Source organism: Dipteris shenzhenensis, chromosome 17 (assembly GCF_047967505.1).
Source record: "Dipteris shenzhenensis isolate YYH24624 ecotype China chromosome 17, Dip_SZ_1.0, whole genome shotgun sequence".
Lineage (NCBI taxonomy): Eukaryota > Viridiplantae > Streptophyta > Polypodiopsida > Gleicheniales > Dipteridaceae > Dipteris > Dipteris shenzhenensis.
The window spans coordinates 6103245-6128370 of record NC_141612.1 but is presented as its reverse complement, the minus strand read 5'-3'; the positions used below and the strand labels follow the sequence as shown (position 1 = coordinate 6128370).

The 25126-nt window shown below is 41.7% G+C and overlaps 2 protein-coding genes across 2 annotated transcripts; both read left to right on the top strand.

Annotated features, from left to right (window-relative positions):
• Positions 1–3757: 3757 nt before the first annotated feature.
• On the top strand, positions 3758–7413 carry LOC147891588 (uncharacterized). The gene is made up of 3 exons (XM_087387995.1): positions 3758–4186; positions 4390–4585; positions 7348–7413. Exons 1-2 carry the CDS (start codon positions 3758–3760, stop codon positions 4519–4521), a joined length of 561 nt encoding a protein of 186 aa, XP_087244121.1. The 3' UTR covers positions 4522–4585; positions 7348–7413.
• Positions 7414–11937: 4524 nt separating this feature from the next.
• LOC147891587 (uncharacterized) lies at positions 11938–23767 on the top strand. Its single transcript, XM_087387994.1, has 6 exons — positions 11938–13219; positions 13874–13995; positions 14343–14464; positions 14622–14703; positions 14813–14911; positions 23312–23767. The coding sequence occupies exons 1-6, from the start codon at positions 11941–11943 to the stop codon at positions 23765–23767; spliced, it is 2160 nt and encodes a 719-aa protein (XP_087244120.1). The 5' UTR covers positions 11938–11940.
• Positions 23768–25126: the final 1359 nt, after the last annotated feature.

Here is a 25126-nt window from a genome sequence, read left to right as displayed (position 1 = left end):
AGTTGAATGACATCTAGCTGGTGATTTGAAGACCCTCAAGTGCTTGTATGGTTGTGATACAGGTGTAGATGCAAAATGGACATGCTTGTATTGCACCCTCTCAGAAGATGCAAAAGGGAAGCCTATAGTGGGAAAATGGCATCCTTTCTTGCAACCAAAGTGCAGCCCCTGATCGTCACAAAAAGGATCCTAAGTGGGACCCCATTCTACCAATTCCATTGGACGGGTACACGTGTGTACTTTGCATGCTGAACTATGTATACTTGATAAGTTACTCTATCTCCATCTAGTTTATGCTTGGAACTTGAGGCCACAACAAGTATCTGCACAATGCATTGCAAAAGCTGAAGAACTAGTCTCACTAATGGGACTTCACGGAGGCAATGTGAAGCTTAAGCAGGACAAGAAACAATCAAGAAAGACACAAAATCTTCCTGCTAAAGTGTCCATGGGTGGAGGAAAGGCAAGGAGGTTCTTGTCCAAACACAATGCTGATAAAGAAAACATACATTAGCTCAAAGCACCCTAGGTTGGGAGTACTGAAAAGATTTGTGTGAGTGCACCACAAATCAAGCTTCACATCCGCGAATTGCTACTTTGAGAGCAAAACTGTGGACAAAGCTTGATGCATTTATAAAGTTGCTTACATAAGGTCAAACAGATGAGCTTTATTATGAGAGATTCAGGACAGCATTGGGAGAATACATATCATTGATGGTAGAAGCATGGGGGGAGTCACATATTACACATTACATGGTAATCCTCCTTAGGTTGAAATTTTGTGCTTTAAACTTGAGTCAGTTTATGTTTCTAATACTTTTCTTTATAGCATATTCTTTACGCACATGCACCATGGTTTGTGGAGCAATGGGGCCCTCTGTCCATTTGGAATACTCAAGGAATGGAGAAATCACACTACAGAGAAAAGGCAGCATACTTCAAGAATACAAGGCATGGGGGTGGTATCGTGCGAAGCAATGCATTACACGAAATGTTCAATTGGTTTTATAGATGTCTAGAGGCCAGGACTCTCAAGCGCGATAAGGTAGAGGTCTCAAGTCTGGCAAAGGCGGTTCAACATGTCAAGAAGACAAGGAGATGTGCTGCTTGGAAGTCCTCAACAGGGAGCCAAGGGGTTGCGCTTTGGTTGCAACGTAGAGTTAGACAGGGGAGGCGTTGGGTCCTAAGAGAGCCCCAAATGTAAAATGTTTCATGAATAAAGTTAACACTATTTTGAGTCAATTATAGATTCCAAAATTCACAAATTTGTTTGGAAATTGCAGAATTACATGTGCGACATGATAGGGCAGAGGTGTGAGTGGGTTAGGAGGGAGGGTGGTGAAGATTAAGTATTACCGAAGTGGTGACAAAAGACTGGGGGGAGGAGGTGCACTCAAAAAACCCTAATTTAAAAGAAAAACCCTAAAGTGCTTTAAAAAAGACTATATAAAGCACTTCAAAACCCTAAAATCCCTCATTTCTATGGCACGAGTTAAACAAACTGCTAGAACCACTGGACGCCGTTTAGACGCTACCCGTTGTCCTTCTCACAACGCCATGGCCTACGAACACACTGCAAGCCCCAGTGGCCAAGAGGGCAATGATCACCAAGGATCTGAAGGTAGTTCTCATCATCAGGAGTCCAAGCAATGCGAGTCCCCACCATCCGACTCTCATGGGGGATCCCAAGGATCTCATCACCATGAGGAATCCCAGCATGATGAAGGATCCAAGCACGATGAGGGGTCCTCTCAGTCCTTCCACACAACTAATCGTGGAAGTAGAGAGGTCTCCCGAGAGGGGCGAAATAGTCCAGTCAATCCTGATCAACTACCCCTCCCTCCTCCGTGGGGTCCTGGCGTGGAGCATCTAGACCAACAATTTGGAGCAAGAAAGGCAAAGAGAGGAGATGGAGAGATTACAGGGGCAATAAGAGGAAGTATTTGGCAGGCTCGCAGATATAATGAACCTTGGCCCCAATCCTCCAACCAAGCAGACCGCACGAAAGAGCACCATCAACCCTCTGTGCCTCGAGATGATTAGATATGAGGATTCTCTAGTACGAGCTGAGCAAGAGCCTCAGCCTGCTGTCTCACAACCTGGTGAAAAGGAAAAGAGACCAAGGACAAAGCAGACCCCTAGGCACGATAGGCCACCTCGAATGACCCAGCAGACACAGGAAGAGGAGTCTGAAGAGGTGGTTGCAAGGGAGGAGAGGCGAAAGAAGTTCAAAGCGGACAAGCGGCCATGGAGCCATGTCCAAAGGCCAGTGTAGGGTCCCCCAAAGATTAAGAGGCGCAAAAAATTAGGAGTGAAGGCACTTCAAGAGATCCACAAGTTCCAAACCACTGTGGACAATGTCATTCCCCGTGCACCCTTCCAGTGTGTTGTACGTGAAATAGCACAGCATTACAAGAGTGATGTGCGTTTCACTTCAGGCGCTATGCCCGGGGGATTCAGAAGGGGAACCTTACGATATCACGTGAGTGTACACTAGGGGGGTTTTTTGCAGATGATGCATAAGCTTATACATTAGGGGTGGGGGCCCTTTTATGTTTTGGCTAATCTTAAATTTAAGTTAGGGGGGTGGGAGGGGGGGGGGGGGGAACTAATCTTTACCCTAGATGTAGACCCAATGTAGAAATGACACACAAATACTCATTTGATAAGTCAGTCACTGGGTGTTCATGAACTAAGCCCAAACTAACACTAGGTCTCCTTCATTGATGGTGATTCTTATTGTTAATTATGGTAATCAAAGAACTAATCGTGGCTAATTAAAGGGGCTAATGTTTAGAGAAAATAAGAGAAAAGGCTATGGAAAAAGGTGTAAGAAATGCTCCATAGTAATGCATTCCTACAAGCAAATTAAGCATAACATGGCCACATGAACACCACCACACCCACACCTATACCCTCTCACTCTTTCACTCTTTGATTTTGACCACAAGCTAGTTCTCCTAAGTTGTCCTTAAACTCTTTTGGCATTTGTAAATATTCACTCTATCTTTCTAGTACACTTTGCTTTGCACACTTTGCAAAATTGCCCAATCACCCAAAGACAAAGAGACTATCTATCAGAGGATTAAATAAAAAATGGAGTAATGGAAGGCTACATGGAGTGGGCATGGAGTCCCAATGTTGTAGATCCAAGAAATGGGTTTTAAGGGTGGTTCAAATCAAGGAACTTGAGATCCAACCTTGTAAGTCATGATATAAACAATCTTTCATAATATAAAACAAATATATCATTAAATCATTCTCTCTTTAATATAGGTTTACTATTTTATTCTAGTGTCTATAGTAGTGTAATATACATGTGTCTTTTCAATATTATGACTGTGTGACCGCTATTTGAATAGTGAATTTCTTAATAGAACCCTTCATTCACAATTTGTGATAGGAAGGAAGTCATGTGACCGCTATGTGTAAGTCTTGGGACAATCTATGAGAGACGATGACCCTAGAACTATCAAAGCAAAGATGTGCATTGAAGGACACCATTACAAATGCCTTAATACACTATGGATCAGTCGCGGTGAACCTAATAACTAAGGAAACCATGATCGATTTGGGCTTGGAAAAGATGTTATAAAGTAATTAGGTTAGTTGGCTTGCCAACAAAAGTAGAAATTAATTGCCCTCCCAAGTATGTGTACACATGTGGCCTATCCCATGAGTGAGGGCTTTTCACACGGTTGACCATACTCTATGTTTTCTTAACCATGGTGAAATGGAGCCAATTTTATCCCCAAAAATGGAGGGGGGAAAATGGGGAAGCGAGGGAAAATGGGTTTCCACTTTTGCCCTATCTTATGCCCTATACTTTTGCCCTATCTTATACTTCGACTTCGTTCCGCCTCTGCCCCTTTGCTTCGTTCTGCCTCTGCCTTTCAAGCGTTCCGCCTCTGCCTTTCAAGCGCGACATCTGCAACAAAGCACTACGTATTATCTGCCTGCTTTGAAGGACAGCAGTGAAGCATTTCTTTGGCAACGTTGCTTTCCCTCCCAGATCCAGCTCGCCACTAAGTTTGGAAACATCTTGGACAACGGCATCTTTTCTGTGAAAGGGTCACGGGAGTACGTGCGTAGCGCCTGCGAGGCTAGTTTGAAGAGGTTGGATGTCGATTATATCGACCTCTATTATCAGCACCGTGTTGACACAACTGTCCCCATTGAGGAAACGGTTTGTTCTATCTTTCATCTCTGCTATAAATTAGACTGTTTGGATTACAAGATTTAACATATGATGAATAGCTTTCCTATTGATCGCATCTCTTAGGACGGCACAACCGCTAGATCACAACCGCTAGATCACTTCCCTATTTCTTTGGATGCCCCAATTGCTTTTAGACTGTTCATGGGTCGAGATTCTCGTGGAGATCATAGGTGGGAGAACTGAAAAAACTGGGAAAATCAAGTACATCGGCCTGTCTGAAGCCAGTGTTGACACCATTAGACGAGCGCATGCTGTTCATCCAATCACTGCTGTGCAGCTCAAATGGTCTTTATGGTCACTAGCTTACCTCCTGCAGAAGACGTGATTCCAACCTGCAGGTCCAGGGAGCTTTTTGGAGTAAGCCAGGTGAGTCCTCTATGGCCACACCTCTTTCCTTAGCTGCATCACGGTTTGTGTTTAAACGTTAATTTTCGTGGATCCTCCCTGTTTAAGCTGTGAAGGTATTCTAGTCCCTGCGCCACTTCCAATGCCATCCGAAGTCTCTGATTCCAGTCTAACAAACTATCGCTCTAATGGAGATGCCTTGCAAGAGTCGACAGCATTGCTAAATTTTTAGTCATGAGATCAAACCGCTCCGCAGTTTTGTAAGGCTCGGAGTACATCTCACTTGACCGGCCCCCAGCCACATATAGATGGTTGTTCAACTTTTCCAAGCAAACTCAAAACGATCGTCTTCGATCATGCGTGTTATGCCAGCGTTTTGTTTTCGCAAGTATCATAGCAGTATCATAGCAGCACTGTGATTTGATTACTCCCGTAGCGAGATTTTGCTACTGTTCGAGTTCATACACGCACAACAAGATTTCCCTCAACTTTCTGCCAACAATCTTGTTTTAAGTCACATTTTCTTGTTCCCACAGTCTGGCATTCTTCAACATTTTCCTGTTCCCACAGTCTGGCATTCTGTCAATATGATTATTTTGGTGTGTACAAGCATTCCCGTGATAGTCTAAAACAATTCCTTCCACCTCAGGTGTAGAGAAGGACCCCTTGTCACAGGTAGGGTACTCCGAAGATGAATTTCCAATCATGTGGCCAGCAGTGGACACATTGACCATTGAGTTTCTCTGTGTTTCTGAGTTTTCAAACACTCTCTCAATCTCATAGTGATCAAGCACGTGAAATGTTGATATTTGTATATAATTATTTAAAAAAGCTCCATCACAGTAACATAAAGTGCAGCATACATGGCCTTTCAATCGCACCTTCCACCCCCCTAAGAAGAGACACTGCAAAACATTCTTTGGCCTAGCATTTGCAAGAAAACAAGGAGGACACTGACTTGCATAGTCTTTCCCAGACCCATCTCATCTGCAAGGATACAATTGATGCGTTTTTTAAAATTATGGTCCATCCACGCCAACCCCTTTTTCTGATAGTCCCGAAGCACACGGCGATCTTTGAAAGTAGTTGTGCTACTTGGAGGTGCACCTTTTGTATTTATCCGCAAAAATTGTTTCATTGCCTCCTTCTCACCGAGCATTGTGTCTTCAGACTCCCAAGTTGATTCAGAATAAGGCAGTCCACGCCACTTTACCAAATAGCATTTCTTGCGACCTCTTTGTTCAGCTGCAACAATCCTGTCAACTTGAAGGTACAAGGGGTCAAAGGCAGGACTGTCCACTTTCTCTCCCAAATTCCCATCCACTCTATGTAGATCATCCATCCGCCTCAAGAAATTCCTTAGTAGTTGAGGATAATTTTTCAAAACAAAGCTTTCAGATACATACACCGCATTCCTATAGCTTTTTCCACTTAGCTTCACGCAATATACAGCTGTGTCACTGTTTCTATTTCTGACTGAAAGGAATCTCTCCACCTGCCCAGCTCTTTTGACAATAGGCCTGTCCTCATTTTTGCCCACATAGGGTCCAAACACATCTACTTTAATTTCAGGCAATGAATGCTCTTTGTTTTGTGCATGCTTTGGCAAAGCAGGTGCTTTCAGGTTTGTGATACCCTCCACACTGTCTGAAGACCGATGCTTTAGATTCTTACGTCTTCTAACATACGTATGGGCTAGAAACTGAATCTCAGTTGCTAGACCAGTGTAGCCTTTGATGCAGTAAAGGATGGCACTGCATTACTTTGCAAAGCAGACAAAGTATCAGCCTTTTCAATGGTAAATTCCGAGATGCACTCTGACACCAATTCAGGTTGCCCAGTAAGTAATTCGTTACCTGAGACCTCTGTATTTAAGTCTTCTTCGTCAGAAGTCTGTGCTACAACCAAGCATTCTGCATCTTCCAACTCCTTGTAGGTCCCAGATCTCTTGGAAGATGGAGCAACACTTTTTCCAGTGCCATCAACAATTGAGACACTCTCTAGGCCAAAGTCTTGATTGATCTCATGGTGACCCGATGCATCACTCAGTTGTGAGCTGTCATGAAACCCTCTAAAGCTAGAATTTGATTCAGGATTGAAAGATCCTGGGCCTTGACTTGGCACACCATCCTGCACTTGTACTCCGTCAGGATCATGCTGGCTCTCCTCATCCGAAGTTTTGGAGACTTGGCCTTCTCCTATAAAATAATCAGCTTCACTAGAAGAAGCCAGACAGGTTTTATCCAAAGTCGAATCCCTGTTTTGAAACTCCTCAGGGTCACATCCAAAGCTTATGCCAGAGTGATCTGTAACGTTGAACGTGCTGGGTCCATCATAATAATCACTCCCCTCAAATATGAAACCTCCTTCAGGATCTGTATTCTCATTATTGGCAATGGTGGCAGTGCTGGGGGGCATAGAGCAGAGTGTGTTTTCAAATGGTGCAGCCGTCACAACCATCATACCCTTTTCATAAAGTTCAACTTTGAGATAGCAACAGGGACATGTTGTCTCCAGTCTATTACATCATTCAATCACACCTGTAAGGAACAAAGAAAACATATTTAAGAATCAAATGGATTGATGCCTTCCACAGTCAACGACTGAGCAAGAAAGACAAAGATGAACATTCACTAAAACAATTATCTATTGTGGGCTGCTCGTTCCAGCAGGAATGACCGTTGTGAGAGAAACACCTGCTTGTCTTCGTGGCTACTACTTTCTTCTTTTTTGGGATATGGCATTTTACCTTCTTGCATTAATGTTGCCCTTAATGGTCGCAGTGCTCCCGCTGCACCTGTAGAGAAGGCAACAACACCCCCGCCACCTCCACCGAAGCGACTATCCCCCATAAGGTAAGTGATTTTGCTTTGTTCGGGCACTTGATCGTCGTGATTATTTGCTCATTATCTTTGATTCCTTCCTTTCCCCTTTCATTCCCACAATCCATGTGTGTGTGTGTGTGTGTGTGTGTGTGTGAGTGCGTTCTGTTCGACCATCCGTGCATAGAGCTAAATCTGGCAGTGCCATTTCTCCGTGCATAGAAAGCTTGACTGATACAAAGCTGAGCATATTAAGGTGGTGGGTGTCGTTATTGATCAAGTCAATACCTTTAGAATCTCGCTAAACATGGGTCCTCGATGAGCTGGCCCTTTTGGCCATGTGGGCGGCAAACCACTGATTTGACCAAGTCTTTTTGCCCGCCAACTCCCGTTTTCAATTATTATCTAGTGTAACACCCTAATCTTTGGGAGTCTCTGATCATCGAATCCTACCATTGATTGTTGCCCATGAGTCTGATAGAGTAGGGGACTTGCTAGAGAGTCAGAAAATCCTTTCAAAAGCATGTTAGAAGACCTTCAAATGGCCACAGCTAGTTGTATATACCACCTTGGGCATTCCCATTCTCTACACAATTAACTGGCAATGACTCCATACTCTTTTGCAATCTTTTTAGTTCAAACCAGCCAGCTTTCAGCTAGGACTTGGTGCTATTAGTGTGCTCTCAGCCTACTTGGCCTTATGTGTGGTTGACAAGGTGGGCTTGAGAATCGTACTCCTTGTCTGCACGCTTCCATAATCACATTTGTAGCTGTATATCACCATACATGTCAACAGTTTTATGTCCATTTCATGCTTCATTTTGAACATGTTAATGATGATTTTGCTGTAATTTGTTCCTCATTTCCTTTACTTTACAATACGTTTTGCTGCTACTGCAGATAATGCATTGAGAAGGCCTATGTTTCTACTTCAACTCACATGTTTTTGGTTGGAATTTGTTTACAGGTGCTGTAATTTGTTACTAGTTGCTAGAGTAGTTGTAAGCTTCAAAAGGAGATTGTTGGCTTGAAGCAGCTCTGATTCTTCCATACTTTGCTCCAGGTTTTATGTCCATTTCATCCTTCATTTTGAACATGTTATTGATGGTTTTGTTGTAATTTTCTCCTCATTTTCTTTACTTTACAACAGGTTTTTCTGTCCATTTGAGATTATCTTGTTGGGCACCTTTTTTGTTATCTAGCCCTTTTATAGGAGCATGGAGAGGCATGATATTGTGATTGTGTTAGATGAGGGTGTGGCTGAAAATCATGTGTTGGGATATGTTCATCTTAAAACCGGTGGTACCTACAAGGACTTGAGAGAAGAGATCATCCTTGATAATCTCATCATAGATGAGTTTATATTTTGGGAGGATCTAGGAAAATTCCAATAGGGGCCAAGCAAGAGGAGAGATGGATAGTTGATGTTGCAGAAGTAACCATCCAATTGAAAATGGAATATGATACACAAGGCAAACGCCAAAAAGTGGACTCAGTTGGAGATAGCAATAAAATGCAGCAGCCAAAGTGTACAGTGTCTCCAGATTTATGTATGCATGATCTTGCTCAAGGGTGTGAGAGGTACAATATGGTGGATGATTCGACTACGTGTGGTAGTGTTTCTAAGAATCGATTGAAGAGTCACCTTGCAACACCATCTGAGGTCAAAAAATGGCAGAGGGAGATTAAGATAGCCAAAGAAAAGTTAAGAGCAAAAGGCCGACATGATAGATTTGAGCTCATGTCAAAGGACAAGGATGGTAAAGCATTGTTTCAGATTTGGTGTGAGGAGTGTGATTGCTCTTATGGTCAAGGGGGTCCTGACACTTTGTATAATTACACACACTCACACATCAACTCAGCATCCCATATGAGGATTATTGGGTTATGTGGGCAAGAGAGCCATAGAAAAGACAGCCGTGGTTCATTGGATGATATTATGGAATTAGGAAAAGAAAAAGTAAATGAAGCAATGTTGGAGGTTTCAACCTTTGCAAGTGAGAGTAATGTGGTGTTTCAACTAGTAACAGAGACTATTGGAGATTATAGCACTCTATCAAAAGTCTATATAAGCTGCATGCTAGATAACAAGTGGATACCACTATTTCCAAAGACAGGATCTCTACGACAATGCATGATTGAGCATATGAAATCCAAGCTACATATCACAAAGGCTAGTGGCATTGATTCTAGTAATCAAGTGAAGAGGGCTGGTGGTTGCCCATCCAAGGTGACAATTATAGATAAGAAGCAAAGAGATCTAAGTGGTTTTTTCAAGAAATGTTCTGCTAAAGGTAAAACTCACATGTTTTAGCTGTGTTTTCCATCAGCTTTGTATTTTCCAAGTGAACATTTTTTCTTATGCTCTATTGTAATGTTTTCTTATAGATAATGACACCTTGCAAACTACCAATGCATCACGAAAGCCATCAGGTATTTCTCATATGCTTCTATTTTCAATCATTATTTTTGATTTTTTATAGAGATGTTAGGTGTAGCTAGTCATATGGCTTTTGGCTCTCTCTCCATTAGGCAAATTTTCAAGCTTCTATTTTCAATCACTATTTCTGTTTTTTTATAGAGATGTTAGGTGTAGCTAGTCATATGGCTTTTGGCTCTCTCTCCATCAAGTCTATTGGGAACTTAACAGATTCCTCCTTTGCTCACAGAGAGTAGCTTGCTTGCAACCTTGTGTTGGGGTTTTTGGCAAGGGTCATATAACTATGATGGGAATGTGGTTGACTTGAAGCCCTTTTTGGATGATAGTAAGGGAGGTGGCAAATGGCACAATGAGCCAGCAACTAAGGCAACAATTATGATGGGGACAACAGAGTTCATTGAAATTAATGGCACTTTCCATCATAAGGATTGCAAGCGGATATGTTTGGAGGGAACATACTTTGATAATTTGCAATGTGGTGCATGTGCTACTATTCCTAAAGAACGAGACTTTCACATGCAAGTGTATCGACAAATTCGATCTTCAGACACTCGTGGATCAAGAGACATAGGAGGTGGTAGACGGTTAGATTATTTAACTCATTTAGAGTTATTGAGAGTAGCAAAAACAAAGTCCACAATGGTTCGGGTATTGAAGAAGGAGATAGAATTCACAAGAACTGAAGTTGTTGCATTGAGCGTGAAGGTTAGAAGTCTTCGGGAGAGCACTATGGAAGCCATGGTGAGGAAAGATGTTAGAAAATTTTGTCAAGATATAATCAATGCTCATGAGCTAGGTCTGTTTGAGGGAAAGAAGGCATTGTGGAACTTCTTTGTTGACATTTCACAAAACATTTCAAGAGTAGGTCAAGGGAAGAGATATTCCAATACAACAAAGGAATTATTTGAGACTGTCAAGATATGGGGAGGGACAAGGTTGCATAATTTCTTATCACTTAACCTTGGAGGTCCACACATGTCCACCACAATGAGGTCCACAAGAAAAGCACTTTTCTTTCGAATTGGTTTACAAGAGGATATATTTCAACATGCAAGAGAAGTTTACTCTTGTCACATGATGAAGAAAGGTATACCCTTGGGTAGTGTGCCAGTTCTTCTAGCTGAAACAGTTGTGAAAAGAATGGTGAGATGGGTGGCACGTGATGATAATTTGGTTGGCTTTTGTGGTAAAAAGTTGGAACACACTTGCATTCCATACTTTGTCGTGCAAGTTGGTGATGGTCAAGATGGATATCTTAGAGTTGTGGATGCTTTTCAACATAATGTGATTGCTCATTATGCAAGGGTATTGATAGTGAATCCTCTTCTTGAATGCTTGCCAAAGCTAGTTCTATTGGTGCAATTGACATGTAATAGGTTTGATTCCATGTTTGTCAGAGAACAGTGGGAGAGCATTCAGCTTTCTTGGAACATTTTTCTAAGGGACGTGGTAGGTCCATTGATAGGACATGCTTCAGATGGGGATAGTAGGCGCAAAAAGTTGATGTTGCAAGATTACTCTTCTTGTCAAGGTCCCAGGTTGTGCATTCCTTGGAAGGGTTGGCCCTTTACAGCACACATCACATTTGATGGGAGTATCAGTGGTTTGCATGATCAAGACTATATCCATAATGGAAAGAAACTTATCAATCCTTTGGATAGTGCATCTAGGAGGTTGGTACTTGGTAGAGAGCTTGTGACTTTGAATCATGTAGCAATTGTATATCAATTATTCAAGGTTGATGAACATGGCTTGCAAGAAGGGGATATTGAGAGGAAGGATAGACAAAATTGGAGAGCTGCACAAAGGATTGCTGCAAAGAAAGTACAAAAGTGTTTGAAGTTATTACAAGAAGGCTATGGTGCTCACCAAGAGCGGACATTGGGCACACGTATGTACTTATCAATAGTAGCATCTTACATTGATATTTTCTTATCACCTACCTTAGACTTGTATGGTCGTGTGAAAGCTGCAGGAAAGGTGTCTTTCTTTTTCAGGTATGTAGAAGTTGCTACCATTGCTATTAGTGATATATGAATAAAGGATTTTTGAACATATTTCCAAGGTTTATGTGGCTAATACTCATGGTTCTTTCTATATGTAGGATTTGGCGCATGTGGATCACTAAACATGATGCATACTCCCTAAAGCAAAACTTTATCAGTAGAGAAACATTCATTGACATTCAATTGTCATGTCACTTTGTGGTTCTCTTGATAAAGACCTTTAGGGAAAAGCATCCTCACTTGCACGTACCCCTTTCTTGCACGGGATCGGATGCATGTGAGAATTTTTTCAGCAAGGTGGGTGGAGTGGTTCGGAATGAAAGATGCTATGATGGCTTTGATTTGCTGAGTAGTACAGGAGCACTTAATAGAATAGCAGAGTTTCAAGTAGGTTCAATTCTTAAATTTCCAGCAGCTCATTCTAAACAAGAAAATATATGGGCTACTTTGGAAAAGGAGAATGACACTCCTTTGGCCAACCTGGGAGACTATGCTTGTGTGAGTAGTGACAACCATATGGTATCTGCATTGAAAGAGGGATTATTAGAAGCAAAGGCCATAAGTGAGACACTTGGTATGCGCGATGAAACTTTTTGGAATGAATCATGGGAGGAGGGAGATCTCTTAGAACTCTTCAACCCTAATCTTGAATATGTGGATGAAGATGAATCATTGGATGATGTTCTACTTATAGATGAAGATAATCACTTTGATAGTGGTGTTCGAGGTGATCTGGATGAGGAAATTACTAGTGAAAGTGAGCTTTGTCATGTGATTGATTGTCTAATTGATGAGGAGGAGAAGGTGGCTAGTGAAATATCGCCATTTGTTGAAGTGGATGGGAAAGCCATTTCTAAAAGCACACTTGTCAGCCAATTGAATGGAAATCCCACACTATCTAAAGATAGATTAACAAGGGTGAAAAGTGGAGTGTATTTTTCTTTGGAGAAGAAGGCAATGATTCATACAGGAACATGTCTTGGTATAGGATCTGATTGTGCAGTATTGTTTGAAAGCACATCAATAAATGCAAACAAAAAGACAAGAGGAAAAGGAAAAGCTGGGAATACTAGTAAGGGTGTTGTAAACGGCATGTGGTACCTTGGAAGGGTGGTAAGCATGAGGAGAAAGGTTGGAAATTGTCTAAAAGAGACAAGAGGCCCCTTTGATCTATTGGATAGGCCTTTGAATGTTCAAATTCATTTGTCATGGTATCAACAAGCAAAGGGAACTAGGACCTACACATATGACCTTGTTGACAACCAATCTGTGGATTTGGAATCTATAATAGCCTTGGCCAATCTCAACTATGATCGACAAACAAAGAAATACCATCTTGATGAGAATGACTACAAACTTTTCAATGAATATGTTCAGGGCAGAAAAGGTACATTTTCTATTTTTTAAATTTTTGTAAAGTTTATCCATTTTGAAGTCATCCCTTCCCTTCCCTCCTTCCTAGTCCATTTGCAGCCCTACTGCTCCAATCTCTGATGTAGATGAAGGTAACATATGTTTTTGTTAATGTGCTTTCAATCCTTCTTATCACATAGGGATCCTAGGTTTGCAGCATGTAACTTGACAGGGAGCTTATGTTTGTTTTGCAGGATAAATTTGTTGGCAAGCTATGTGGCATGATGCAGCATTTATGAGAAGATGCCCATAGATGTGTCAATGCTAAACTTATGGATTATAGACATGGATTGTAGACATGGATTGTTCGGGTGTTACTCTTGTTTAATTTTTAGTTTTTCTAGTAAACATTCAAGATGCATTTTATGTTTTCTACTCTATCAAATTTTGGTTTAGATTCATGGACTGTTCAGGTGTTACTCTTGTGTAACTTCATATTTGCTGCTATTAAACATCCAAGATGCTTTTCAGCTTTCTCATTCTAGTGTTTGTTTTTTAAGGGAGAAGAAACTTGTTTATGTTAGTGTGTAATCATTCTTATATGCTATATATTGGGTCTACTACAGCTTTCTAGCTTGTCCGCCCCAATAACAGTGAATGTAGTTGCTATTTACACTATTCTGAGCAGGTTTTGAGACTGTTGCCAATTATGGGAAAGGATTTGGAGCTGTTTACCTCTGTATTTGGCAATACAACATTCAAATTAGTTCATGTTTTGCAAGTACAGGTCTGCATTGGAAGTTCAGTGAGGTTTGTGCATTGTTTAGCCAAGCATTGGCTAGTGGGTTAATGTGATTTTGTTGGTGCAATACCATTCACAGCATGTGAATCAGTGGGCAGTTTATGCATACATCTAAGATGGTTCAGAATCAAAATCTGAATCTAAATTCGGGAGACGTGTTTGAAGTTTTGGCCTTTTAAACATCCAAGATGCTTTTCAGCTTTCTCATTCTAGTGTTTGTTTTTTAAGGAAGAAGAAACTTGTTTATGTTAGTGTGTAATCATTCCTATACACTATATATTGGGTCTACTACAGTTTCTATCTTGTTTACCCCAATAACAGTGAATGTAGTTGCTGTCTACACTATTCTGAGCAGGTTTTGAGACTGTTGCCAATTATGGGAAAGGATTTGGAGCTGTTTACCTCTGTATTTGGCAATACAACATTCAAATTAGTTCATGTTTTGCAAGTACAGGTCTGCATTGGAAGTTCAGTGAGGTTTGTGCATTGTTTAGCCAAGCATTGGCTAGTGGGTTAATGTGATTTTGTTGGTGCAATACCATTCACAGCATGTGAATCCGTGGGCAGTTTATGCATACATCTAAGATGGTTCAGAATCAAAATCTGAATCTAAATTCGGGAGATGTGTTTGAAGTTTTGGCCTATTAAACATCCAAGATGCTTTTCAGCTTTCTCATTCTAGTGTTTGTTTTTTAAGGGAGAAGAAACTTGTTTATGTTAGTGTGTAATCATTCTTATACGCTATATATTGGGTCTACTACAGCTTTCTAGCTTGTTCGCCCCAATAACAGTGAATGTAGTTGCTGTCTACACTATTCTGAGCAGGTTTTGAGACTGTTGCCAATTATGGGAAAGGATTTGGAGCTGTTTACCTCTGTATTTGGCAATACAACATTCAAATTAGTTCATGTTTTGCAAGTACAGGTCTGCATTGGAAGTTCAGTGAGGTTTGTGCATTGTTTAGCCAAGCATTGGATAGTGGGTTAATGTGATTTTGTTGGTGCAATACCATTCACAGCATGTGAATCAGTGGGCAGTTTATGCATACATCTAAGATGGTTCAGAATCAAAATCTGAATCTAAATTCGGGAGATGTTTGAAGTTTTGGCCTGGGAGGATAAATTGGATGGAACCAAGTATTCCATGTGGAGTTTTATGGTGAATAATGTGTTAGTTGGTAAGAGTATATGGGGCTATGTTAGAGGTGATGAGGCTTGTCTTGTAGATCTAGTTATTGCTTCTGCTACACCTTTGTAAGGAGGTAATGCATATGATATGCAGCTAGCTTCGATAAGGCTAGCTACACCTGTTGCTCCCATTGAGGATTAAAGGAGATGGGATTAAGGGATGCCCAGGCTATGCCACTTATAGCCTTGTCCATTAAAAGGATCATCATACCTCGTATCTGCTCCTCCAACATACTTGGAGAATATGTATTGGGCAAGGAAGGAGGCTAGGCTTACTTGAAAAGACATCTTGATAGTATTTCAAGAGCTTTACGTATGGAAATACATTGGTGGATATGTATACTCTTTGTAGATGTACAGTCAATACGTATGCAAAATGGTATAATGTTGCCTTGGTTAGCATGTCAATGTAGGTGATTAGCATGTAATGGATGTAATGCCAACAAATGAGTGCTCTTATCATCACTATTAGGCATGAATCAAGAACATCTATTTTGATAGATGTAACTTTAACAAATGCTGTTATCATCATTATTAGGCTTGAATCAAGAATTACCATGCTAACCATGTATGGTAACAAGTGTGCGGAGGGTGTGCAGATGACAGATGGATGTTTGACAAAATATGATAGCCGTCTTATAGTCTTGTTGTTTGACAAAATAGGATAGCCGTCTTGACATAGGTTTAAGGAAAGGGGGGGAGCACACTAGACTTTTTCTTGTACCTTATAAGCTTAAATAGGGGTGTTTTATAATCCTACATGGATCTTAAATAGGGGGTTTTTCTTCAAGTTCATGCACGCAGGTGACGTCCCCCTTTAATGAAGAGTGAATCCCCCGGGGCGCTATGGGAGCAATTTAGGAGGCAACGGAGCAGATGACTGTAGGTCTTTTTGAAGACGTGAACTTATGTGCTAACTATGCCAAAAGAGTAACAGTGATGGACAAGGACCTTGCACTCGCCAAGCGCATCTGCTCCGATCCCTCCCTTAGGCCCTAGATGTTGTTTAGGTTCATTTGGTGTAACCTGAATCATTTTGTAAATCTCTACCCTTTGAGGCCAACGAATAAAAGATATTTTTATGTTCTATTACTGTTCCCATGTTATTATACATGTTACGTGATGTTGCAAGTTCAGTGTGAATTTGAGTGGTCAAATGATGTTTTTTCACCGTGCGGCAGAAGGCAAATGTGTTCGGCATCGCGCAGGGAGCCCAAAAATGGAAAAACCCACTATGGCACGTATGGGGCCTATTTGACCAAGGTTTTTCCATTTTTGGGCTCCGCGCACGATGCCGAACACATTTGCCTTCTGCCGCACGGTGAGATTCTTACTAGATTGCTGAGAAATGACCATTATAGTGCAAATATTTATTTGATCGCATGCTTTTGAACAGAATAGTGAATGAAAATATTAATGCCAACAACAATTAAAGTTACAAAATATAATGACAGTATAAAATAAATTTTGTAAAAGAACACAAAATGGGGCACTATATAAAAAGTATAGCTGTATTCATATAAAATAAAATTTCTATACAATAAGGCTTCAGAGCCTTTCTCTCATCTCTAAAACACTAAGAACATTGGGCTTTGAATTCCCAAATACACTCCTAGCTCTAAACCTAGTCGATAGAGAGTCATTGCTATTGTTGTTGTTGGCCAGGGACATGGCTGCTGCCGTCAATGCCATACCTTGAAAATTGGTTCCAAAGGCATTGAGGGTAGCCATGCAGTTCACCAAAATGACCTTGTCAGCATTGCGATTGATGTCAACATGACCAATCACTCTTGACAAGGCCTTGCACTTCAGGAGGTCATCAGTGCCATGTGGAGAAAACTTTTTGTGGATAACCACAAAGCGCCCTTTTGCTTGGCCAAGGTAATGTGCCAGTGAGTGATCTCGGCCGAAGCTACTGCGAACAAGGTGTTGCCGAGATGAGAATAGGTCGACCTCAAATGCCTCCTGCAATATTCCAACATTACATTAGAATTCCATTAAAGCAAAAGTATACCAAGAGAGAAGAAATTCAAAGCTCATAGTTTCTTACCACTATGGAGTCATCATGCTCAATCCCTTCCTCTTTGTCAATGAGGATGGATCCAGTCTGGAGTGAGATGTGGAGGCTTCTTCTGGAACATCAGGTAGGTCGGAGTAGATTGATGTCTCTGCATCTTTGATTTGGGCCAATGTTAAAGCAAGAACCTCTTCTATTGAATCATATGCTCCTAAAAGCCCAGGTTCTTACATAGTCGTGTCCACCTCATATCCACACAGGATACCAAGAGCTTCATCCTCCCGGAGACCAAACATAGCCTCTATGTCATGGAGAAAGAGGTATTGTTCTCCATCGACAAGAAGGGGAGCAAGAAACCATATCATTCTTGCAGGGTCAACAAAGGTGGTGCCCAAGGTGGATGGAATTTGAGAAGTAGAATGGGGTTCAAGAGGTTGTTGGAGCACTTGCAGGGCCAATGCAGCTTCCCGCTCCTCAGCTTCTTCATCTATGGGCTCTTCATTGTAGATGTTGGGCTCATCTACAGAAATAAGAGGATCGGAAAGGGCAGGGGTAGGGTCAGGGCTTGAGATTGAGGCCTCCTCTTCCATTTGTCCCTCCTAGAGAAGGAAAATAAAGGTCATTTCCCAGGATAGGAACCTATTTCCTATGTTTCCGATGACTCCACATGCTAGGAGGTCATCAGTGTCCACCTCCCTAAACCCTAGGGGTGTGAGCTGGGCTCGAAAGCGATCTAAATGCTTCATGAACCTGGGTTCTTGATTGAACAAGTACTTCAAATAATCAATTGGGACCCATCTTTTTGTAGACTCATCAAGTTGATATGCAAAACTCGCGATGTAGTCTTGCATGTACTTGATGAGGTCTTCAAAATCATCTCGGGCTCCCAAGTAGGTGCCTAGGACATCTATGCTCTTATCAAAGACAGGAAATAACTCCTCCTCTCTATCAATTAATGGAGTACGGGGGATGAAATCATGGAAGGTAGACCTAGCAGAATCCATGGTAGTTTGGTAGCTAGGAGAACAATGGCTATGATAGTGAAACTTCGAAACTAAAGTAACTTTATAACCTATATATACCCAAATGTTCTAAATATGAAAAATAAAAAGAATTATAAAATTTTTGGAAAAAACTTGACATTGACATGAAACAAAACCATTCAAAACATCAAAATTAATTGCACCACTATTAATTGGAAAATGTCAAAATCCACAATTGTTCCACCCCACATTTTCTAAACAATCTTCAATATTACAGGAGGGATAAAAGTGGCACTATGCATGAGCTTCTCTGCACGCTTTCCTACCTTTTCACCATTTAAGGTAAAGTGAAAGGACTCAGACATGCCATCCTCCATGACCAATGCCACTGTGACGTGACGAGGACGTGACAGTCACATTCTTAACATCTCCTAAATGAGAACCAATACATAAACTTACCCTTGTATTATCATCATCATTAGAGTCAAGGGGGAGCCAATTATCACCTGTTTTCTTCCAACGCCTATATTGGAAAGCAAAATATAACATTTGGCGGGAGATGTGGTACTTGACAACCACATTGTCCTTACATACATGGCATTGAAATAGATCACCCTTTTGTTCACCTGACCTGCTTCCCCAATTCACCCCAAGCAATTCCTTAAGGGCATTCTCATGTAGGCACTTGCATGACCACATGGTTTTTGTTCTGTGCATCTGGATATTATGAAAACAAGAAGCAAAAATGTGCAGAGGCATAAACCAAGACAACCTTACCCATTTAGAGCCAGATGTAAACTTCATGGCCATGCCCACATCCTTTGCAATCTTTTCCTTGTATGATTGCATTGTTCTTGTGTCCACCATGCTGCAATCCATGTCTTCAAGTTGTGGTGTTGCAATGCATTGAAGATGGCCATAGCCTGATGCCGTCCTTGGAGTAATGTACTTGGCATTATACCAATGGATATTTCTCTGTTTCAAAGCAGAGAGTTCTCTCCAGCATGCATTTGCCTTCCTAAATCCTCATGAATGGCAGTAAACTTACCTAAGAAGCACTCGACTGGTTCCCACTCCTCAAAGTCTGAAGGAAATACATCTGCTATGCATAAGTGCTATTTCAAAATACAATTTTAAACTGACTCATTACACTGGTTCTATTTCAAAATACAATTTCAAGCTGACTCATTACACTTCAAAATCTTACACAAAATGCAGACTTACAATGCGATGGTATTGTCGATTGATTGCTTGATGGAGGAAGGCACATGTCCTTCCCCATGTAGATGTGTTGCACTTTTGCAAGCAATTCTTTCTTCCCAAGCTTGAACTTCATGATGTGGCCCTTCCATTCATGCAAAAGATCACCTCTTTTGCTCTTGGGAAGCTTATGTGGACTCTTGGCAGATCCTCTCATGACTATCCAATCATTCAAGCTGTAGGTGCAAGGCACCCATTCACCCAGTGCATTTTTGCTCCTGGGGACACAGAGTACATGTATGGTCTCCTCACCATGCTTGTACAGAGGTCACAATAGCAATAGTGGACTAGAAAGTGCAGCTTGGAGGGAGAGAGCAGCTCCGATAGAGGGAGAGAGACGGAGAAGGTATAGAGGGTGCAACTGAAGCTTGAGAGAAGCTCCAAGAGGTGCTGTAGCTAGGAATGGAGGGAGAAAGAGTAGAGCGGGATGAGCAGCTGCTCTAGGAGGTGTTGTAGCTAGGAATGGAGGGAGAAAGAGCAGAGGGGGATGAGCAACCACTACAGGAGGTACTGTAGCTTCTTGCCGCATGGGTTTTGTTAGTTCATAGTATTGGATATATGTTTGCCAGAAGGAATCTAACATAATGTTGTGTTTGTGTGATTTGTGAAAGCCAAAAAGTCTTTTACTGGGCTTGCTTAGCATAGGTCTCCACAGAGCAGAATGTCGACCTCGTCGAAAGGCTTCGTGTGGTTGTGTTTGATTTCACGCATGCACATGTCTGCTGCTAGTATTGTGTTTAGTCCCACGAGTGAGATTTCGTCGATAAGAAGTAGCTCTATGTCCTTGTATTCTGATGACAAGATTTGTAGCTTCTCTGTCGAGAGGTGTGTACGTGGATAATTGCAATGGTAAGCGCAGGGCTCCATGGAGGGTGTTCTCGTTGATTGCTCTTGTTGCTTTCCTAGTGTATGCTACTAGTAGTATTGTTGGTAGCTCGACATTTACTGTGCTATTATGCGAGTAAAATTGCTTGAGCGCCTCTGCAATTAGTATTGCTGTGTATGTTTTTCCTGTGCTAAGCCTTGTATTCTCTGACAGAAATAGGTGGATTGGTTTTTCTGGTTGTAGCCTCTTTTTCAGCTATATGTCATCTAGAATATGTCATTGCTCATTGTTAAGCTTCTTTATCATGGTGTAGTATGCTTCATTTGTCAAATTTTGTTGTTGTAGTTGTAGGTTGGTCTTCATTGTTTGTTGGATGAGTGATCCATTCGCGAGGTCGAATTTTTCGGATGAAGCTTGCTGTTGTGCAGTCGATGAGCTTGTTTCTGCAGTGCTGTCGATGTTGGCTGATTGTGTGACTGGGGGTATCTGTTTTTGAAACTTGCTACAGTTGTATTCAATTATTTGTTTGTTGTATTTGTAGACATCCTTCCAAGTTTTGTGCTCCTCATTTGTTGAGTGCTTCTGTGCATCGAAAGGGAGGTACAACAAGCATTTCTCCCTATAGTGGTTTTCAGGATCTTTTGAAACATTGTAGTTATTGAATCGTATTATTTTTTTGTGCTTTCTTTTTTTGGTTGTGCCTTTTTGTTATCGTGTATTGGCTTGCAAATGCAGCGAGGCAGTGTCATTAAGCCCTTCCTGTCATTGTTTGTATGTAGTGATTATGTCATCGAAGAAAACGTGTGTGCGGTCTGGGTGTAGTTGTTCGAGTTGTGTGCGTCGTTTTAGTAGCATTGTTCTTTGTTCGAGGCTGCTGGTGTTGTTGTATAGAAACTCCCTGGTTGTGGTTGAGACTGGTGGTGAAAGGCAAAGATAGACTGCTTGTTGGGCACAGATGTGCTGGGTATTTAGTATTGTGTTGCAACTATTCTTTAGATGCGCTCGTTTGTAGGGTCACTGTGCTTGAAGCTCTATGTTATTGCTTTCTTAATTGTGTTGTTGCCCCGTGAGGGTTCAAGACAAATTGTACATCTGTGTTTGTGTCCCAAAGCTTTGAGAGAGTAGGATTGAAGTTGTTCGTGTTTATGTCCTTTGGGTGTCTTCTCAAGAAAATGGTGGGTTGCGAGATTCTATTGCGAATTGCTTTTTTGTAGTCAGGCTCTGACATTGCAATTTCTTTGAGGAACTGGTCAAAGTCCAAGGCTTTGTTTTTGTTGTCTTGCATTGCTAGCTCTATCTTCTTGTAGTTCAGTTACGATTTTTGATTGTTATGTTGTTCTGGCAAAGGGACGAGCAATGTTGTTTTGCGCATTGGAGCCCTTGGAAAGCCGAACCTGCACTTTGTTTTTCTCTTCTGGCATGTTTTTCGATGCTTGTGAGTTTGCAAGTCCTTCTGGTAAATGTCGAGCAAGTCACTATCTGCAGAAATATACTTGTCTGTGAAATTCTCTAGTTCTTCATCGCTGGAAGTTCCATAGCTTGGAGCGTTCTCGATCCATAGCAGCCCATGCTCATGTTGGCTCCCCCTGTTTTGGAATTCTCTGACAACAAAGAAGTCCTAGACCTAGCCTAGTATGCTATCATCTTGGCGCAATAGTGTTTTTAGAGCTTTGAATTTGTGCACATAATACTGAGCTATGGTGATTGTGTTAGACCTCATGAGCTTGTGTGTTTCGTTTGCTTGGGCGTTGCTACTCTCTCTTGCGTTATTGTTGCAGGGATGCTTGTAGCGAGCCCCACCTTTTTTTTTGCTGCTGATAGTGTTATGAAGACTGTAGGCGCACCCAGTTGCCTAACCGTTGAGAAAACATTTCTCTTCGGCCATTGTTTGTAGTCTGATGACGTCCTCAAATAGGTGAAGTTGTGGTAGCCAATGTTTGATTGTAACAATTTCTCAATGTTTGTGTCTTGTATAGCAATCCATGCTTGCAGTTCCTTCCCCTGTAGTTGCCCTTTTCTCATACGGACCCAAGACGATGAAGAAAGTATTTGGTGGATTAGCACTTTCATTGTTTTGAAGAAGAGGTTCTCTATTGATAACACAAAGCTTCTGCCCTCATTGCATAGTTCCCACTTTGCTATTTCTTGGTACATTGTTCGGGGTGGAATGTTATATGAACGACTGTGGCCATAAAATAGTGTTGGAAAAAGCTAACTCTTCGCATTGTGTGTCTTTGAAAATGCCCAAAGGTGAGAATCCCTCGGACGGTCCAACTACTATCGGAGCGGCCTCGTGGTCAATAACTTGTTGGCTTGAGTAAATCCCATGGACCAAAGTGTTTGTTTGCAGGTCATCGTCATAATTCTCCCCGCTTGTTTGTGGAGTTGATGCACTATCCACTGCTTCGGCTGCTTGGATTTCCACAATATGTTGTAGCCATGCCTCATTAATTTGTACGTTGTTGTCCTTGTACAATGGTGTCTCTAGTATCTCATGTAGCACATGCGTGGTTCTTGTAGGCTAGACCAATCCGCTAATGTAGTTGTGCTCGTAATGTAGTTTGCGCTTGATTGCTACTGCAACTGTGGCACTTTCACTCAAGAAACGTGGAAGAACTTGCTATGCTCTGTCAACATCTGCAAATGCATTTACTATGCTGCCGTGAAGCCCGAGTTGGCCTTCATATGATAGCTGCCTTATTTGAGCGAATGGTATCCTAATGGAAATTAGTCGATCCTCTATCTTATTGAGAGTGCTTGTGTGTTTTGTTTTGGTGGCCATTTGTACATTCTTTCTTGAGAAAATCGACACCTTTCTATTTTGGATTTGTCCATAGCATAGGGAACATATGCAATGTTTCTCTAGCAGGACGTGTGCTGGAATAATGTCTTGCATGTGCCATTGCAAATTCTTGTGACCCAAGGCTCAAATGCCTATTTTCTTTTCGAAGGTCAGGCACCCACATCATTTGTAAGAATATATGTAGGTGTGTCCTCAACTTTGGCTAGATATGCCTTGATTGGTTTGCTCAAGCCTCTCTTCCGTTTCAGTGGTTCTACCAAGCATGGAGTGCACATGAAGCGGCTTCCTTACTTTCGTTAATGCAACTCACAGTCGCTCAGGCTGCAGCCCAAGTTGCTGCACAGGATGCCTGGAATCTCAAAGATCTCAGCGCTCGCACTGAGATTGTCTTGCACATAAACCACAAACAGGTCCAACTTGTACGCACATTAGCCACATCAAAATCCATGTGGGATCATCTAAAAGCTCAGTACGAACACACGGACATGCCTTCTCAAGTTACCATTCTCAAGAAATTGATCAACTTCGAGATGAAAATGGAGCAATCCACTGATATGTTTGTCGATGAGTGGCAAACAATGCTTGATAACGCAATTATCGCCGGACTGGTCATCCCCGATACATTGCAAGTTATGCTATTGCTCGCTGCTTTGCCCTCGACGTGGAGATCCTTTATCACCACCCAATCAACAGTTGCAAATTAGACTGTTGCCTTGCTTGCAAGCAAGATCAAACAGGAGCAAGTCATGAATGACCATTCCACTAAATCTCCCCTGGTTGTCACTCCTATGGCCATGAATACTCGAATGAGTAAAAACTTCCGACGCTCATCCGGACGGACAAATGGTTCATCAAACCAATTTCGTGATACTCGCCACTCAAGCTTCACCAACCCCTCACGGCCATCTGCTCACCGAGGCACACGAACTCCTTCTGGATTTTCACGAAGTATGCAATGCAATTACTGCCACAGAATTGGCCATCTTGAGTGAGAATGTCGCACAAAGCAAAGAGAAACAAGACCACAATCTCGTTTCCAACCCCGAGCACAAGCACACATTGCTCAACTTGATGAACACAATCCTGCAACCTATTCTGAAACCGATGACAGAATACCCCTCCAACTGTTTACAGTTACAATTGAGACGCACAATCCTCCAGATGATGAATGGTATTTTGATATCGGTGCTACCCACCATATGACCTTCAACAAGAATTGGCTGATGAATTACACCGACTTAACACACCCACTTGAAGTCCGACTCGGTGATGATAGTGCTCAATATGCTCAAGGTTTTGGTAGCATTCAAATTCACTTACCCAATGGGCAGAACACGCTCATTGACAAAGTTTACTTTGTACCAGCACTTACTCGAAACACTTACTCGAAACCTACTGTCTGTCAGTGAAGCCACGAAGAATGGCTCTGTCATTGAGTTTCACCACCAACACTGCATTTTCCATTTTATATTGTCAACAGGCTATACAATTAGCTTAACTTGCAAACATCATGGACGATTATACCCTCTTGGTATATCCACTAGACTAGCACAAGCCCATACTGCAGTCACCCAGACTACTTCTCAAATGGAGACACTTCGATGGCACTATAGGCTCGGTCATCCCCACATCAATGTTCTCCGAAATCTGCAAAGGCATCACATGGTGGCCGATGAATTCAATTTTCAACTTGCACCAATTGATCTTTGTGAAGGCTGCATCTTCGAGAAGTTTCAACAAAAACCATTCCCAAGATCACAATCTCGTTCAACTTTTCCCCTCCAACTGGTCCATTCCGATTTATGTGGCCCGATGCCCACTAAATCCTTGACAGGCTCCAGATACTTCCTTATGTTTGTGGACGACTTCACTAAGTTCACAATAGTAAGCTTCCTGGTTCAAAAATCAGAGGCCCTCAGTCATTTTATGGCCTATAAATCTTTAGTGGAAAATCAGTTAAGTACACGCATAAAGACAATTCGAACCGACAATGGAGGTGAGTATACCTCAAATGACTTCACCCTCATGGAGTCTGCACGAGCCATGATCAAGATGGCATTATT